Raw genomic sequence first — 17,292 nt, forward strand, 5'->3', positions numbered from 1 at the left:
ATTGAGATTCTCTGTGTACTTTCCATCTTTGTGTGGCTTTATTTTAAACTTTATTTCATTTATTTTTTACTTTTACTTTTTGAGACAGGTTCTCTGTATATCTTTGTCCTAGAATAACTCTGTAGACCAGGCTGTCCTTGAACTCTCAGAGATCTGCCTGTCTCTGCCTCCCAGGCATTGGGATTAAAGGTATGTCCTGCCATACCTTGAAGTCACAGAGGTCAATCTACCTCTGCCTCCCAAGTGTTTGGATTAAAGGTGTGTACTACCACACCCAACTACTTTCTTTTTTCCTTTTTTTTTGTTTTTTACTTTAAGAACTGTAACTTTTAGCCTGCATATATTTTTAACATACTGTAAATCATTTAAAGGTTTTTCGTTTTGTATTTGAATCTCTCTTTACTGTATCTCTCTCTCTCTCTCTCTCTCTCTCTCTCTCTCTCTCTTTCTGACCATATGAGCCTTTAAATTACTGAGCAATATGTTTAGGATTAAAGCCGTGGCTTTGCCAGCTAGATCCAGCCCATTCTTTAGCTTTCCAGCCTCATGGTGGAGGTAATGGCTGTGGCCATTTTTATTGCCACAACTCTGTGGTGTTTCAAGGTCCTTGCCAGCCAGAAAGCTGCAGCATTATGCTCACAGACCACACTCAGTCAGCCTGCCCGAAAAAGTCAGAGTTTGCCCTGGCAGGATGGCCCAGAATGCCAGCATTTTAAAACAGCACATCTTTTTTCTTGCTACGGCTGAAAACCGAAAAGCATGCATTCAGCTTTTCACCAACACCGTTTAAGTGTTTTGTGGCAGGACCTCTTAAAAGAGCTGCAGAGTTTTGCAGCTAAAGCTGAGTCAGGAAGCCTCTTCTAAATGAGAGCATTTGCTTGCCTCTAACAAGCAGAGCAGACCCAAGAAATTGCTGCTACCAAGAAACCATACACCACACTGTCATTTTGTTCTAGAATTACGTCCCAAGGTGTCTCAGGCTTTATGTGGAAGCAGTTGCCCCACGTTGGGCGCCACTCTGTTGTAAGAGCTGCCATGGGCTGCGTTACCACACAGCTCCACATGGCTAGCTTTACCCAAAATAATTACATGGAAACTGTATTCTTTTAAATACTGCTTGACTCATTAGCTCTACCCTCTTAGTGGCTAACTCTCATATCTTGCTTTAACCCATTTCTATTAATGTGTGTAGCAACACAAGACTTACTGGAAAGATTCTAACCTAGATCCATCTTGGGCTGGAGCTCCAACGTGACTGCCTGGAGAGGAGAGCAGCATGGCATCTGAGCTCACTTCCTCTTCCTCCCAGCATTCTGTTCTGTTTACTCCACCCACCTATGTTCTCATCTATCAGACCAAGCAGTTTCTTTATAAATTAAGCAATGACTTTCCTCTATCAAGGCTGGGATGGTTTGAGGTCACTAGCACTATTCTCATTGGGGAGAACTGTGGGTTTGTGATCTCTTCCTCTTTCCTATTCTTACAATTCTCAGTTTTGCTCCTCACACCCCTGTCCTAATATGCTGCCACAATATAGACACACACAAGGCCTTACTCTGACAGAGAAGAGCCTCCAAAACAGAGCGTAAGTTAAGCATGTCATGTCAGTTTTTTGTGGTGGTGTACAGACGGTGCTCCATTCTTTCAATGCAATAAAAGAATTCAGAGCAGGAGTTGCTTATGTGTTTGCACCATGGAGTATTGTGAAACACATGTATCAGTTGATGTTAGTGAAATTATTTTCATTTGTTTTTCCAATTTTTAAGCATTGTCTCTGGGAATATTGATGTGGATTGCATTCTTCTATCACACTGGTACCACAGCCTATATTACTTGATGTATTAATGAGTGTGGGAAGTCTTTCCATTCTCTTTCTTTTTCAACTTAATTATTCATTTTCCAAGTGACTCTCATGAAGGCATCTTTAACTTTCTTGCTTAAACTGGTTCCTAGGTATTTTGTTTTGAAGTTGTGAATGGAAATACCTTGATTTCTTTCTTCGTAAATTTATAACTATTACACAGAAAAGGTACTGATTATTATATGTGTTATGTTTCCTGCTCTTTGCTGAAAGTATTTTCAGGTCTAAGTTTTCTGGTGGATTTTTGGGAGTCTTTTAATTATAAGAACACATTATGTATAAAAGAATGCAATTAATTTTTTTCATTTACTATTTATATCTCTTTCATTTTTGCTTCTTGCCTTTTTATTCTGTGTTTTAGATTTGATAATTTCATTGAGTAAGAGGAAGTGAGTGAGCACATACACTTTTCTCATTTCAGATTTGGGAAGCAGTTTTCTGGTTTAAACTAAGTTTTCCACTTAGTATAACTATGGTATCTTTTTAATTATTTATAATCTTTATTTTTATTTTATTTTACTGTGTCACTCAAATTTAACTCAGAATCCCATATTTGTCTTTGTTTTGTTCTTTTTTTCTTTTCTTTTTTTGGTTTGTCAAGACAGGGTTTTGCTGTTTTAGAGCCTGTCCTGGAACTAGATCTTGTAGACCAGTCTGGCCTTGAACTCACAGAGATCCGCCTGCCTCTGGCTCCCAAGTGCTGGGATTAAAGACATGTGATGGAGCTGGGTCTTGTATCTTATCTGTTGCTTTCATTGGTTAACTAATAAAGAAAACTGCTTGGCCTGATAGGACAAAAAATTAGGTAGGCGGAGTAAACAGAACAGAATGCTGGGAGAAAGAAGCCGAGTCAGTCAGTCGCCATGATTCTCCCACTCCAGACAGATGCAGGTTAAGATCTTTCCTGGTAAGCCAGCTCATGGTGCTACACAGAATATTAGAAATGGGTTGGATCAATATGTAAGAGCGAGCCAATAAGACGTTATAACTGATGCGCCAGGCAGTGTTTAAAAGAATACAGTTTCCATGTAGTTATTGTGGGTATAAAGCTAGCCGTGCAGGCAGCCAGGTACCAGGAACATAGCCCCACCGCTCTTATTACAACAGGCAAGCGCCACCACCACCCAGCTTCTTTGATTATCTTTAAAAAACCTTTGTGAACTGACTTGTTCACAATGAAAAGACATAAATTAAAAATGGTTTAGTTCATAAATCCAATATCTGAGACTGTCTTGTGCTCCACCACCTCTGCTGCCACTTCATCTCTAGATCAGCAATGACATTCCAGAGATGAGGATATACATCTGTTTTTTTTTTAGCTGATATCCACACCTCTCTTTTAGTGGCTCTCTCCAGATGCTCCAGAAGCATCTCTTGTACATTCTACCATTTTGTACTAAAAGCATCAGGCATTTCTAAAGTCATTCATGCTGGGACAACTGTGTGCAGATCAGCTGCTCATTGACCCAAGGTTATTCAACTCCTTCCCATCATTCCCAACATTCCCTTCAAGGAAAAATATGTTATACATTCCCCATAAGGTGGGATCCTATATTGTTGCAGACATTTATATACTCAACATCCCAAACCTTTTTTTTTCTACCTTAGTAAAGACTTCCTCCAAGAACCCATCACAGTTTCCCTTCATCATTCTGTGTGGGTATGCACATGTGTCCCCAAGTCATTTACAGAACCATGTGGGCCATCAGCTGTCTTTGCATTGTTTGCAGAATTTTTCAATGTTTTCAATGAAGACAGTGTGGGAAAGGGAATCAAAATAAACTGGATTTCTTCAAGTAGTCATGGGTGTAAAGAAGAAGTATTAAAGTAAGAAAATATATGAAGAAAATATTGAAGGTGTAACTTTTAAAGTAGATATAATGAGAGATGTATTGCTCTGTAGGAGAGAAATCCATGTTTGTAAAAAAAAGATATTTAGTTGTCTGTAAAATGATGTAACTATGTAGAGACAGAGATTTTCAGAAAGCAGTTTTTCAAGACGAAGTAAAATAAAAAGATGTCATCATAAAACATGAATATTTGATCTTTTGGTCACAGAAATAAAAGACTAGCTATCAGATAGATAAAAACTTGTTCTAAGTCCCAGCTATTCTGAAGGCATTCTTTCTGCTACCCTGAGTACAGTGCTGGAACTGTTATCTCAGGTTGCAGTCATTTTCATATCACCTCCAACAAGTTTACTCATATCTAAGTTCCAACCAATATTCTTGCTGTATTCACTGCATCTGCAAGATCATCTGGAACATCTGCAACTCTTATTGCAATTCCCACAGAGCTTTTAATATGGAGTATAATTTAGTGCAGAATATTTCCAGCTCCTGATTCGTTAACTGTGAAAGTCTGTTCCATTTCTCTACTTCCTTGTTTTACTCAGTTTCTACCACTTGCTGTGTATGCTCTATGAGCTGTTAGAGTTCTTGCTGTCTTTGCTTATACTCCATCTGCTTAATCATCCTTCTAAGCCCATGAAATGTTTCATCTCTGGTGATTTTCATTGAGTTCGTTCAATTCTCCCAAGAGTTTTGCAATCTGTCCTGTAGGATTTCTTATCCAATTTGAGAAATGCAGAAATTCTTGTTTACCCTGAAAATCATTTACTTGACCTTGGAAATATTTCATAAGTATTACTTGAGTTCTGATTTTGTGCCTCCGTTTAGTCACTTTGGAAGAGGAATTGTCTAAGGTATTTTGGAAAAGAGATTCTTAAGAAGTTCAATGTGTGCAGCAATCTTTTCTAATGAATAATATATAAAAACTCAGGGACAGAAATTGTGGTTTGACCTGCATACCCCAAACATAAAGCAACCAGTCACTAACTCTTACCTTGACATCAGTCTGAAAAATGACAATCCTGCCTCCAGAAATCTCAAAATGATACTGCATCTGAGAAATGTTTTTTTTTCCTATTTTATAATGCTCTCATGTACTGCCTGGTTTCTATGGCAACTAACTAGTGTGGATATTGGCATTAAAGTTGTGTGTTAGCACTGCCTGGCTGTGAGGCTGACCAATGTGGCTGTTTCAATCTCGTGATCGCCAGGCAAGCTTTAATTATTAAAATACAATTGATATGCCTTTATGGTAATCCATAACTTTTCATGGAATTTTAAAAATTCTGTTTGGAGTTTCAGATTACATCCTCATTTTTTTCTCTCTCTGCCTCACCAGAGTTTTCAAAAGTTCTTGTAACTCTCTCCCTTCTTCTGCCAGTTTTTACACAAATGTTGCTGACTTTGCTGTAGTACGCACCTACTCTACCTTGAAGTCTACAGACAAGAGGTTCTGATCATCTTTGTCATTCTTTTTGTTATCTAACTTAGCATTTTGATCCTTAAGAACCTTTGTTTCAGATTTAATCTTTTTTTACATTTACATGATGAACTTCCTTTATGTCCTCAAGTTCTGTCTTGAGTGCTTTTGAAAGACATTTTATTTTCACTTTGAAATTGTTGATGCTATGGTTCAATTGATGTTCTTGATAATCTTTTAATTTAATTTTATCACAGATGCATGTAGAAACATACCTATTTCTTCTAGATTATCCAGTTCAGGAAGAAGTATAAGATTTCTAACTATGTCTTAGTGATCATCTGGATTTCATTTGATTATGTTGCAACCCTCTCTCCCTCTCTTCTATCTCTGATTTTATTAAGTGAGATATCTTTCTTTTTCTCTAGGTTAGTTTGCATGGAACTGTGTATCTATTCAAAGAAAAAACTCTTTCAATAATTTTATGCAATGCCATTCTAATCTCCATTTAATTGATTTCTACAGTAATATTTATCACCTGTTATGATTGTCCTTGTCTGAGTTTGATTTGATCATTTTCTGAGATTGTGAGGCTCATCACAAGATGCTTTATTGAGTTCTCTCTCAATTTGGTTATTTACTTCAGGTCTTTCATTTTTTTTATGGTAGGCTTTCAAAACCATCAACTTTCCATTAGTGTTGAATAGCTGCCTCTCAAAGATGGAAGGAAGCTGTGCTGTCATTTTTATTTGATTTTAAGGGTTGTATGTCTTTCTCCTTGACTTCTTCAATTAATCAATGGTAATTCAAGTGACAACTGGAAAGTTTCCAAATAACTACTTAAGCCCTCTAATTTTTCTCTGTCCTTGCTCAGTTTTGTTTTGATTTTCTTAACTTTTAATTATTTTTTAAAAAAGAAAACTAACTTTTTTGCATTGTACATACCATCCAAAGTTCCCACTCTTTCCCATTCTCCCATGCCCTCCACATACCCTCCCACCCCACCCCCATCCAATCCTCAAAGAGGAAAAGACACATTGCTTTGGGGAATGTCCAAGGACCTCCCTAATATACCTATGCTGAGCAAGGTATCCATCCAAAGAGAAGAGGTTCCCAAATAGTCAATACATGCAGTAGGGATAAATCCTGGTGCCACTGCCAGTGACCTCTCAGTTTGCCCCAGCCATGCAACTGTCAACCACAATCCGAGGGACTAGTTTGGTCATATGCTTGTTTTTTCCCTGTCCAGTTGGAGCTTGTGAGCTCCCATTAACTCATGTAAACTGTTGAATTGGGTGTACCTATCATGGTCATGATCTCTTTGCTCATATTCTCAGTCCTCCCACTCTTCAACTGGACTTTGGAAGCTCAGTCCAGTACTCCAATGCAGGTGTCTGCCTCTGTTTCCATCAGTTGCTTGATAAAAGTTCCATGTTGATATTTCAGATACTCATCAGTCTGACTACAGGACAAATCAAGATTGGAACCCATCTCTTCAATTGCTTAGGATCTTAGCAGGGGTCATCCTTGTGCATTTCTGGAAATTTCTCTAGAGCCAGGGTTTTTGTGAGCCCCATAATGGCTCCCTCAATCAAGATATCCCTTTCCTTGCTCTCAACTGTGTCTTACTCCACCTCAACTATTCCATTTCCTCAAGTTCTCCTCACTTCTCCAATTTTCCCCTTCTCTTCCCCTTCTACACTCTTTTCACCTCCCACTTCCATGCTCCAACGTTGTGAGGTAATCTGTCTGTTTCGACTTTCCAGGTGGACCTATATATGTTTCTCTTATGGTTCACCTTGTTACTTAGCTTCTCTAGAAATATGAACTTTAGGCTCAATATCCTTTATTGATAGCTAATATCCACTTATGAGTGAGAACATACCATATTCAGTTTTGGGGTATCGGTTGCCTCACTCAGGATGGTGTTTTCTATTCAAAACACCATTGTTTTTACTGTTGAGTAGCACTCTAATGTGTAAATGTGCCACATTTTTTAAATCCATTCTTCAGTTGTGGGGCATCTTCATTGTTTCCAGTGTCTGGCTATTACAAAAAAAAATGCTGCTATGAACATAGTTGAGCAAATGGCTTTTTAGTATGACTGAGCATCTTTTGGGTATATGCCAAAGAGAGGTATTGCTAGAGCCTGAAGTTTTCTGTGAAACCATATTTCCATAATGGTTGTACAAATTTGCATTCTCAACAGAAATGAGTGTTTCCCTTATTCTAAGTCCTTTCCAGCATAAGCTATCATTGGCAATTTTGATCTTAGCCATTCTGACAGGTGTAAGATGGTATCTCAGAATTGTTTTAACTTACAGTTACCTCCTGATAGCTAATGATGTTGAACATTTCCTTAAGTATCTTTTGGTCATTTGAGCTTCTTCTATTAAGAATTCTGTTTAGTTCTGTAACAATTTTGCTCGGAATAGCTCATTTAATTGGCATTTGCACGCTACCAGCTTCTGAAATATATCGGTACATGTTTTCTGAACATGTAGACTTTGAATGAGAATTCAGAAGTCATTCTGCATCCATTCTTCCATTGAAGGACATCGAGGTTGTTTCCAGGTTCTGGCTATCACAAATAATGCTGCTATGAACATACTTGAACAAATGCTTTTGACATATGATAGGGCATCTCTTGGGTATATTCCCAATAGTGGTATTGCTAGGTCCAGGGGTAGGTTGATCCCGAATTTCCTGAGGAATCGCCACACTGATTTCCAAAGTGGTTGCACAACTTTGCATTCCCAGCAGCAATGGATGAGGTTACCCATTCCTCCACAACCTCTCCAGCAAAGGCTATCATTGGTGTTTTTGATTTTAGCCATTCTGACAGGTGTAAGATGATATCTCAAAGTTGTTTTCATTTGCATTTCCCTGATCGCTAAGGAGGTTGAGCATGACCTTAAGTGTCTTTTAGCCATTTGAACTTCTTAGGTTGAGAATTCTATGTTCAGTTCAGTGCCCCATTTTTTTTTATTTTTTAATTGGGTTATTTAGCATTTTAAAGTCTAGTTTCTTGAGTTCTTTATATATTTTGGAGATCAGACATTTTTCAGTTGCAGGGTTGGTGAAGATCTTCTCCCAGTCAGTAGGTTGCCTTTTTGTCTTAGTGACAGTGTCCTTTGCTTTACAGAAGCTTCTCAGTTTCAGTAGGTTCCATTTATTCAATGTTGCACTTAATGTCTGTGCCGCTGGGGTTATACATAGAAGTGATCTCGTGTGCCCATATGTTGTAGGGTACTTCCCACTTTCTCTTCTATCAGGTTCAGTGTGTTAAGATTGATATTGAGGTCTTTGATCCATTTGGACTTGAGTTCTGTGCATGGTGATAGATATGGGTCTATTTTCATTCTTCTACAGGTTGACATCCAGTTGTGCCAGCACCATTTGTTGAAGATGCTCTCTTTCTTCCATTGTATACTTTTAGCTCCTTTGTCAAAAATGAGGTGTTCATAGGTTTGTGGGTTAAAATCCAGGGCTTCTATTCTATTCCATTGGTCAACTTCTCTGTTTTTATGCCAGTACCACACTGTTTTCATTACTGTAGCTCTGTAATAGAGTTTGAAGTCAGGGATGGTAATGCCTCCAGAAGATCCTTTATTGTATAGGATTGTTTTGGCTATCCTGGGTTTTTTGTTTTTCCGTATAAAGTTGATTATTGTCCTCTCCAGATCTGTGAAGAATTTTGATGGGACCTTGATGGGGATTGCATTGAATCTATAAATTGCCTTTGGTAGAATTGCCATTTTTACTATGTTGATCCTCCCAATCCAAGAGCAATGGAAATCCTTCCATTTTCTGGTATCCTCTTCAATTTCTTTCTTCAATGCCTTAAAGTTCTTGTCAAATAGATCTTTCACTTCCTTGGTTAGAGTTACCCCAAGATATTTTATGCTGATGTGTTTGTTTTTGGATTTGAATTTGCATTTTTAATTATATCTTTTGATGCTGATTCTTTACTTTGTATTTTTTGTACATAATAAGCAAAATGTATGACTTGGAAATGTTTTCAATAGTTCTATTTGTTTCTAGTCAAAATGTCTTTTTATAATTGCCAATAATTTGTAGATTTAAATTTTTCTCTTCTTATTTCATTCAATATCTTCCCTGAGTATCTAGTTTATATCTCAGATCTGCTATATTTTATGAATTGTGGTCTCTTTATTGTATGCTAGAATTCTTTGATATTATAGTAATGATAAACTTTTAACAAATGATATTTCAAAACTATGTTTCTTCTTCATTTTGAATCTTGATTCAGGATATCTTTTCTTCTGCTTTATTGAGTCTTATAGTGATTTCTTTGTTCTGTATAAAAGAAAAATTATAAACTAAGGGCACCCAAAACCAAGTTCTCTGTACAAAGGAGATGTCCTCACCCCAGAAGGGAACAAGAGAAAAAACAGGAGATAGAGGAAGGGGAAGGATGGGTATGAAACCAGAGAAAGGGACATAGTATTTGTCCCTGGAGAGAAAAAGGACCATCTCTAGGCAGAGAGACAGATATAGAACATAGAAAAATTGCATATTTAAGCTTTAAGGAATTGGGAGATCTCTGACAATTTTATGTAGTCTGTGGTACTAGTTCCTTGCCATATCCAAAATAGGTGTTCAGCATGCTTCTTTATGAAAATATGGACATGATTATTTAGTACATGGTTTACAAAGGAACACCAAATGTTCCCCTCAATAAACACTAAAATCTATTCATTGATATGAGACGAAAAGGGAGCATCTGCTGATACAATGTTATTCCACCATTCGTGTGGGTGGAGGGATATCAGTCTCAACAGTTGGAAATCAGATACAGAATCTTCTGAAGAAGATGTAGCCCCAGAATCAGAAGCAGCAAATATCACAGTTTTCCTCCTTTGTAGATTCTAAATATAAATATATGAGTGCACGAATGTCTGTGTGTATGTGTACACATACTTTGTATGTTTGTGTATCTATGTGAATATGTATGAATGTGGGTGTTGATGGATATGTGTGGTGAGAGGTGAAGGCATGGGTGAATGTGTATGTATGAGAGAGAGTGTGATAAAAGTATTAGAGGGACTAAGGGAAGAAAAGGTAACAGGAGAGAGAAGGTGCAATAGGGAAATCTAGTACATATAGTCAAACTCTGTGAAATACTGAAAAAAATATTGCTTTAGAAAATAGAGCAAAACAATCCATTTACAATAAAAGAACTTCCAAAGGCATCATCATTCCTCACTTCAAGGTCTGTTATAGAACTATAGTAATGAAAACAACCTGGTATTGGCATAAAAAACAACCAGTGGAAAAATGGAATCAAATTGAAGACCTTGATATTAATCCACACATTTATGCACAAAGGATTCATGACAAAGAAGCAAAAATTATACAAAAGGAAAAAAGCATCTTCAAAAAATGGTGCTTGCATAACTTGATGTCAATATGTAGAAGAATGCAAATAGTGCCACATCCATCCATATACACAAAACTCAAGTTCAAATGAAGCAAAGATATCAACATCTATTCACTATGATAAAACTCTTAGAAGAGAAAGGGGAAAGTAACCTTGAGTACATGGGCACAGGAGACCACTTCCTAAATATAAGACCACTAGCACAGACAGAGAGAGCAAAAATTAAAAAATGGTACCTCCTGAAACTGAGAAGCTTCTTCAACACAAAGGACACAGTAATTAAGACAAACTCACTGTTAACTGATTGGCAAACAACACATCAGAGTGAGCATTGATCTCCAAAATATATGTCTCATGAAACTAGACATCAAAATTCCAAATAATCCAATTAGAAAACAGGGTACGGAACTAAACAGAGAACTGTCAAGAGAAGAATTGAAAATGGCCAAAAGACAGTTAAGGAAATCTTCAACATCCTTAACCATCAGGGAAATGCAAATCAAAACAACTCTGAGATACCATTTTACACCAGTCAAAATGGCTAAGATCAAAAACAACGATGTTAGCTTATCCTGGAGAGGATTCAGAGTAAAGGGAACACTCCTCCATTTCATGTGTGAGAACAAATTGTACAGCCCCTTTGGAAGTCAGTATGGCTGTTTCTATGAAAATTTGGAACTGATATACCTTAAGACCCAGCAATATCACTCTTAGGCATATACCAAAGGAAGCACAGTAATATCACAAGGACATTTTCTCAACTGATTTCATAACAGCCTTACTTATAATAGCCAGTGCCTAGAAGCAGCCTAGGTGTTCCTCAACCAAAGTATGGATAAAGAAAATATGGTACATTTACACAATGGTGTACTTACTACTGAGTAGTTTAAAAAAAAAACTAATAATTTCAAATTTCTATGCAAATGGATGGAACTAGGAAAAAAAACATCCTGAATGAGTAAACCCAAACCCAGAAAGACAAACATGGTATGTACTCACTCTTAAGTGGACATTAGATATAATTCAAAGGATACCCAACCTATAGTCCATGACCACATAGAGACTAGGTAACAAGGAGAACCCTAAGGGAAACATACATGTATCCACCTTGGAAGGCAAAATATATAAGAGCTCCTGAAAAATTTAGGATCATGGGGCAGAAGTGAAAGGAGGGCAGAGTGGGAAGGGAATATGGAAGGTAGGAGGTGAACATGAGGAAACAGGTTGTTCAAGATTGGGGAAGGGCAGAGAGGAAGAACAAGGAAAGATATCTTGATTGTGGGAGCCATTATTGGGCTATCATGAAACCTGGTATCAGGGAAATTCCCAGGAATCCACAAGGATAAACCCTGCAAAGACCCTAAGCAAGAGTGGAGATACTGCCTAAAACTGGTCAGTCCCTGCAGTCAGATTAATGACTATTGTCATCATAAAGCCTTCACCCAGTAACTGATGGAAACAGATGCAGAGATCCACAGCTAAGTACTAGACCAAGATTCCAGAGATCAGTCAAAGTGAGAAAAACAATAATATCAGTAAAGGGCTCAAGACCACAATGTGCATACCCACAGAAACAACTGATCTGAGCAAGTGGGAGTTGACAGACTGTGGACTGATTATACAGGGGAACCTGTATAATAGGCCCTCTGAATATTGGTGACCTTTGTGTGGTTTGGGCATTCTGTGGGGCCAATAGCTGCGGGATGAGAATTTATCCCTATTGCTTGAAGTGGCTTTCTGGACCCCATGCTTTTTGGAGGGATACCTTGCCCAACCTAAATATAGGGGGTAGCCTTGGGACTCCCTTAAAGTAATGACTCAGTCTGTGTTGACTCTGCATGGGAAGTCTTACCTTCTCTGAGGAGTAGATGGGGGTGGATGGTGGGATTGTGGGGGAGCAGGAGGAGGGAGAGAGTGAGAAGTGGGATAAGTATGAAAAATGAGAAAAGATCATTTCAAAAAGATAAATTAAAATAAAAATTTGAGTACAAAACAATTGTTTCAATTAAAGATTTTAAGGGACAGAATGATGTATCAGATGATAAAGATACTTGCAGCCAAGCATGATGTCATCCCTGACTTTGATCCCCAGACCCAAATAACACAAAAACTATCATGTGCAAGTGTTTTCTGATGTCCACAAATTTGCAATGCCAAATATGTACCTAGAAACATGCCCACACAGACAAACAAATGTACACTCACAAGGACACAGAAAACATTACTCAATTAACTAAAATGTAATAAAAAGTAAAAGAATTTATTGAAAGGGAAAGAAAAAAACAGAAGAAATGGACCCCAGTAAGGAAATAAGAAAACACCACATAATTCAGTAAAAGAGCAGAAAACATTTTTCCTAGAGCTTCCAAAACTTTTACACTCATCATTACTTCTGCCCATAGAGTCTTTTATTTGATACTGTAAGTACAGAACTGTAAAAATAAATCCCTCATATTCAAGCAGCAGAGCTTGTGTTAATGTGTTACAGAAGGAATAGAAAGATAATACTAAGTTATTTTTACATTTTCATTTAAAGGTTTTTTCATACCTAAAGACATAAGAGACATTGAGCCCATTATTTTTCCTGGTCTTGTCAATTTTTTTTTTTACCACTGTTTGAACATAACATTCTTAGGCAGCAGGGGGAAGTGTGCAGATCCAGGGCTGTGTGGGGCAGGCAGCTGGTGAGAATCTCAGAGAGGTTTTTGTTCAAGGCTGAAGCACTGTGGGAGGATAATCATAATACTGCTGACAGTAGTAATCTGCCAGGTCATCAGCCTGGACACTGCTGATGGTGAGAGTGAAATCTGTCCCAGATCCACTGCCTATGAAGCGATCAGGGACCCCAGTGTGCCGAGTGGATGCATCATAGATCAGTAGTTTAGGAGCCTGTCCTGGTTTCTGCTGGTACCAAGCCAAGCGGTTATAGCTACCAGCTAAAAGACTCTGACTGGACTTGCAGCTGATGGTGACCTTCTCTCCTGCTGACACAGCCCGGGAGGATGGAGACTGGGTCATCACGATATCTGCACAGGCACCTACAATCAGCAATAGAAATGATGATGCATGATATTAAAAAATATAGTAACAGTTAAAATTTGTCATTTAGGATTTGTGTAATATCATATTGTCAGAGTATTATTGTGTAAGACATAATCTCTCAGAGCACACATTGCAAATTTCTTGTATACAAAGAATTGACTACAAAAAGATTATAATACTATAGAATTTCTCACCAGATACCAAAAACAGCAGAGATATGAGAACCTGGGTTTCTGACATCATGTTGCTCCCCCTGCCTGTCTGATGTAGCTCAGTTCTTACTGAAAAGGCTTGGATTATAAATTCTAGATCGTTGGCCTGTGCTTGTGTCGTCCATGCAAAGCAGTTAGCAAATACATAAGGAAATGTGTGGGTGTGTATATAAGTGGCTGGTGTTAATCAACAACACTCAAACAGAAATCTATTAGAGACTCCAATAACTACTTTGGTTTAAAGTCCACAACATTTTTAAATCAGTTTGTTTTGCAAAAAATGTTAGAAAAGCTATCTAAAATTAACAATACTATGGAAACGCTAAAAAAAATGTTCAAAATAACAACAAAAGAAACTTAGAGTAAGAAAAAATTCAATAAAAGAAAGATATGGTGGAGGAAGTAAATGAAGAAAGGCAGAAAGAGAAAGAGAGAGAGAGAGAGAAAACACACACACACAGAGAGAGAGAGAGAGAGAGAGAGAGAGAGAGAGAGAGAGAGAGAGAAACATACACAGAGAGAATTTGTTCATTTTCTCCTACCTTTAAAACCATACATATATAGAGGGCAATGAACAGTTCCACTGATATTGTGCTCCAGTTTCCAGACTAAACAAAGAGCAGCCCAGAATTCACTGTGTAAATCTTAGATAACATTAAGATTGAGATAAAAGAATCTTAAATATCAAGAAATGGTACACTCTGAAGAAACAAACACATATCATCTGCACAATGATAAGGGAACTGAAACAAGATGATAAATTTTTGAAAATAGAAGAGGAAGAAAACAAACTTGATTTATTTTCAAATAGTCATTGCTGTAGACCAATACTTACCAAGACTGTTTATTTCATAATGCAGATTCTAAGATAATTTACAAATTAGCGATATTGAAAGTAGATGAAAATGGTCTTGCTGACATAATGAAAACTATAAATACCTCTCGAGAAGGGAACACAACCATCCTAAATTAAGCAATAATTTTATAGAGATCAATAGACCACAGCACCAGAGCTGATGCTATATGAAGAAAAGATGTTTGAGTATGAATGAAAATCAGAAGCAATAACAGAAATCACAGAACATACTTGAACTTCTGGTTGGTGAACTCTGAAATAACATCTAAGAAGTAAATTATAAACCTAGTATTATGTGTAAAGTACAAGAAGTAGAAATATAAATAAATAAAACATCATGGCAAGAAGTTGAGTATCATACCTTTAATCTCAGAACTGGAGAGACATAAACAGCAGAATTATATATTTGAGGCCAGCCTGGGGCACAAGTTCTAGGCCAATCTAATCTGTGCATGGAGACAACCTTTCAAAATGTGTGGTAGTAATCAAGTCCTTACGAGACAGTTCAGGCATTTGATATCAAAATCCAAGTAGTTATCTGACATTAGCATTTTAGCATTAAGCCAAGAATATTAATAAAAATTAAATATATATTTAAGTAACATGCATTTCCCATTTGTTTGCATTAATTATATAATTTTATACTTTTACTTTTCATGTAAAATATTAAATTATTTCTCATAAGAGTATTCAGATCTCTTTGTCAACTTCTAATACTATAATATTAGAAGAAGATACGCAACATGTGGATTAAGGAAATTCCCAATCTCATATCAAAAATATGACAGATGTGTAACTCTACTCCAATCAGTGTCTAAGAATATGACAGATAAGTAACTGCCCCAGTCATAATCTAACAAGTTCTGCTGTGCTTCAGATCTTCGTAGAACTCTGTACTTTTCTTTGTGACAGCTGCAATAAGATCAGATTGTAGATTCATGTCATTTACTGCTGATCATTCAAATAGAACAGAGAGAGACTGGACTATAGAAATCTGAAGGCTACTTCAGTTAAACATGGATTTTCACAGTATGTAAGGGGGGACCATAGAGAGTAAAAGGACAAAATTTTTATGTTCTTTTATATATAGTAGAAAAAGCCAGATTTTCTTTAGTTACTGCTTTTCCAACAAATGCAGTTTCCACCCTGTGCATTAGATTCCTTGGGCTGTGATTAAAAGTAAACTAACTGCAAACCTACTGGCTGAAAACAACACAGAATAATTTGCTCCCAGCTTTGGAGCCACAAAGTCTGATGTTGATGACCTGGAGCTCCTGTGACACAACACCCTCTTCCATGGATGCCACTGTAAATAAGGGCCTAGGGAAGTCATATTCCATTCTCAAAACCAGCATAATGGGGGCTGAGGATTTTGTCATTTATTATGATATAAAGGTCATGCAATCTCAGAAAAGAGGGCTATAGCCTAAAATGCAAACCTCCCTATTAAGAGGGTCTAGCTACTATCATGTTACTTATCTTTGGAATATAATAGACAACTGCATGAAGTTGTAAAAGAAGAAAAACAATAGAACAACAAGTTACAGCTGAGTTCTGTGCCCTATTGGAAACACAGCTTCACCCAGGCAAAGCCTTATTGGTACTTTCAGCATGGCAATATGGAGGAAAAGAATAACATTATCCAATCTCTTATAAATGAGTAGAGAAGGGTGGCAGTAAAGGAAAGTCCTGAATATCAATAACTTGTGCTCTTCTGAAGTTGGCTAGTGAATTCTAGGTGATCTTTTATAGCTTGTAGTTTCTTTTCATTTTGGCATTGAGATAGAAACCAAAACAAAAACATAAAAATGACTTCATTTCAATGATGAATTAAAAGGACATCAAGGTATGGAAAACAATAAGGTGTACAAGTGTTTTCCCCAACACTATACACTCTCAACTGAAACGCAAAACCCACAGCAGGATAGCAGTTGACCCCATCCTTGAGACCTGGACTAGAGAGGCTGCTTCCTGGGCACTGTCAAACTGCTTTTAAAGGTGCTTTGGGCAATTTGCCCTGTGGCTAATGTCCCAATATGCAAATAACTTGAGAAAAGTTTGACTTGGTGCTCAAACGACACCTGCTCTTGTGTCACCCTATGGCAGTTAGAAATGCAGAGCATTCACTAGAGTATTCTAAGTTGTGTATCTCAGCTGATTTCTTTTGCTTGTCTTTTGCAATTGCTGCATTCTGTTCTTTTGAGATTCTATCTGTGCTGTCACTGCACTACTGTAAAGAATGTGGGTTACAGAAGCACGGTGATTCCTAAGAATTAAAATTTTGAAATTTATTTTAAAAAGAAAACACTCATTTTCATTTAATATACCAACTCCAGTTCCCACTTACTCCCATCTTCCACTTCCCTACACCTAACACCCGCACCCCAGCCCCAGTCCATTCCTCAGACAATGTCTGTCTCAGGCAGGAGATCCATGGCGTCTGTCACTCTGCCCTTCTTCCCAGCATTCAGTTCTGTCTTCTCTGCCTACCTCAGTTCTGCCCTATCAGGCCCAAAGCAGTTTCTTTATTCATTAACCAGTGAAAGCAAGACATGAACAGAAGAAACTCCTACACGATTTTCCCTTTTCTGTTTAAACAAAAACGAAGACTTTAACTTTAACATAGTAAAATTACATAAAACAAAAC

The 17,292-nt window shown here is 37.4% G+C and overlaps 1 gene segment (V, D, J or C); it reads right to left on the minus strand.

Moving 5' to 3' along the window:
- Positions 1-13,244: 13,244 nt before the first annotated feature.
- Positions 13,245-13,820, minus strand: LOC121433527. The segment is given in 2 exon segments: positions 13,245-13,573; positions 13,772-13,820. Coding segments are annotated over 2 exon segments (378 nt in total).
- Positions 13,821-17,292: the final 3,472 nt, after the last annotated feature.

Source organism: Microtus oregoni, unplaced genomic scaffold (assembly GCF_018167655.1).
Source record: "Microtus oregoni isolate MIOR12 unplaced genomic scaffold, Mior012 000002F_ref0000024, whole genome shotgun sequence".
NCBI lineage: Eukaryota > Metazoa > Chordata > Mammalia > Rodentia > Cricetidae > Microtus > Microtus oregoni.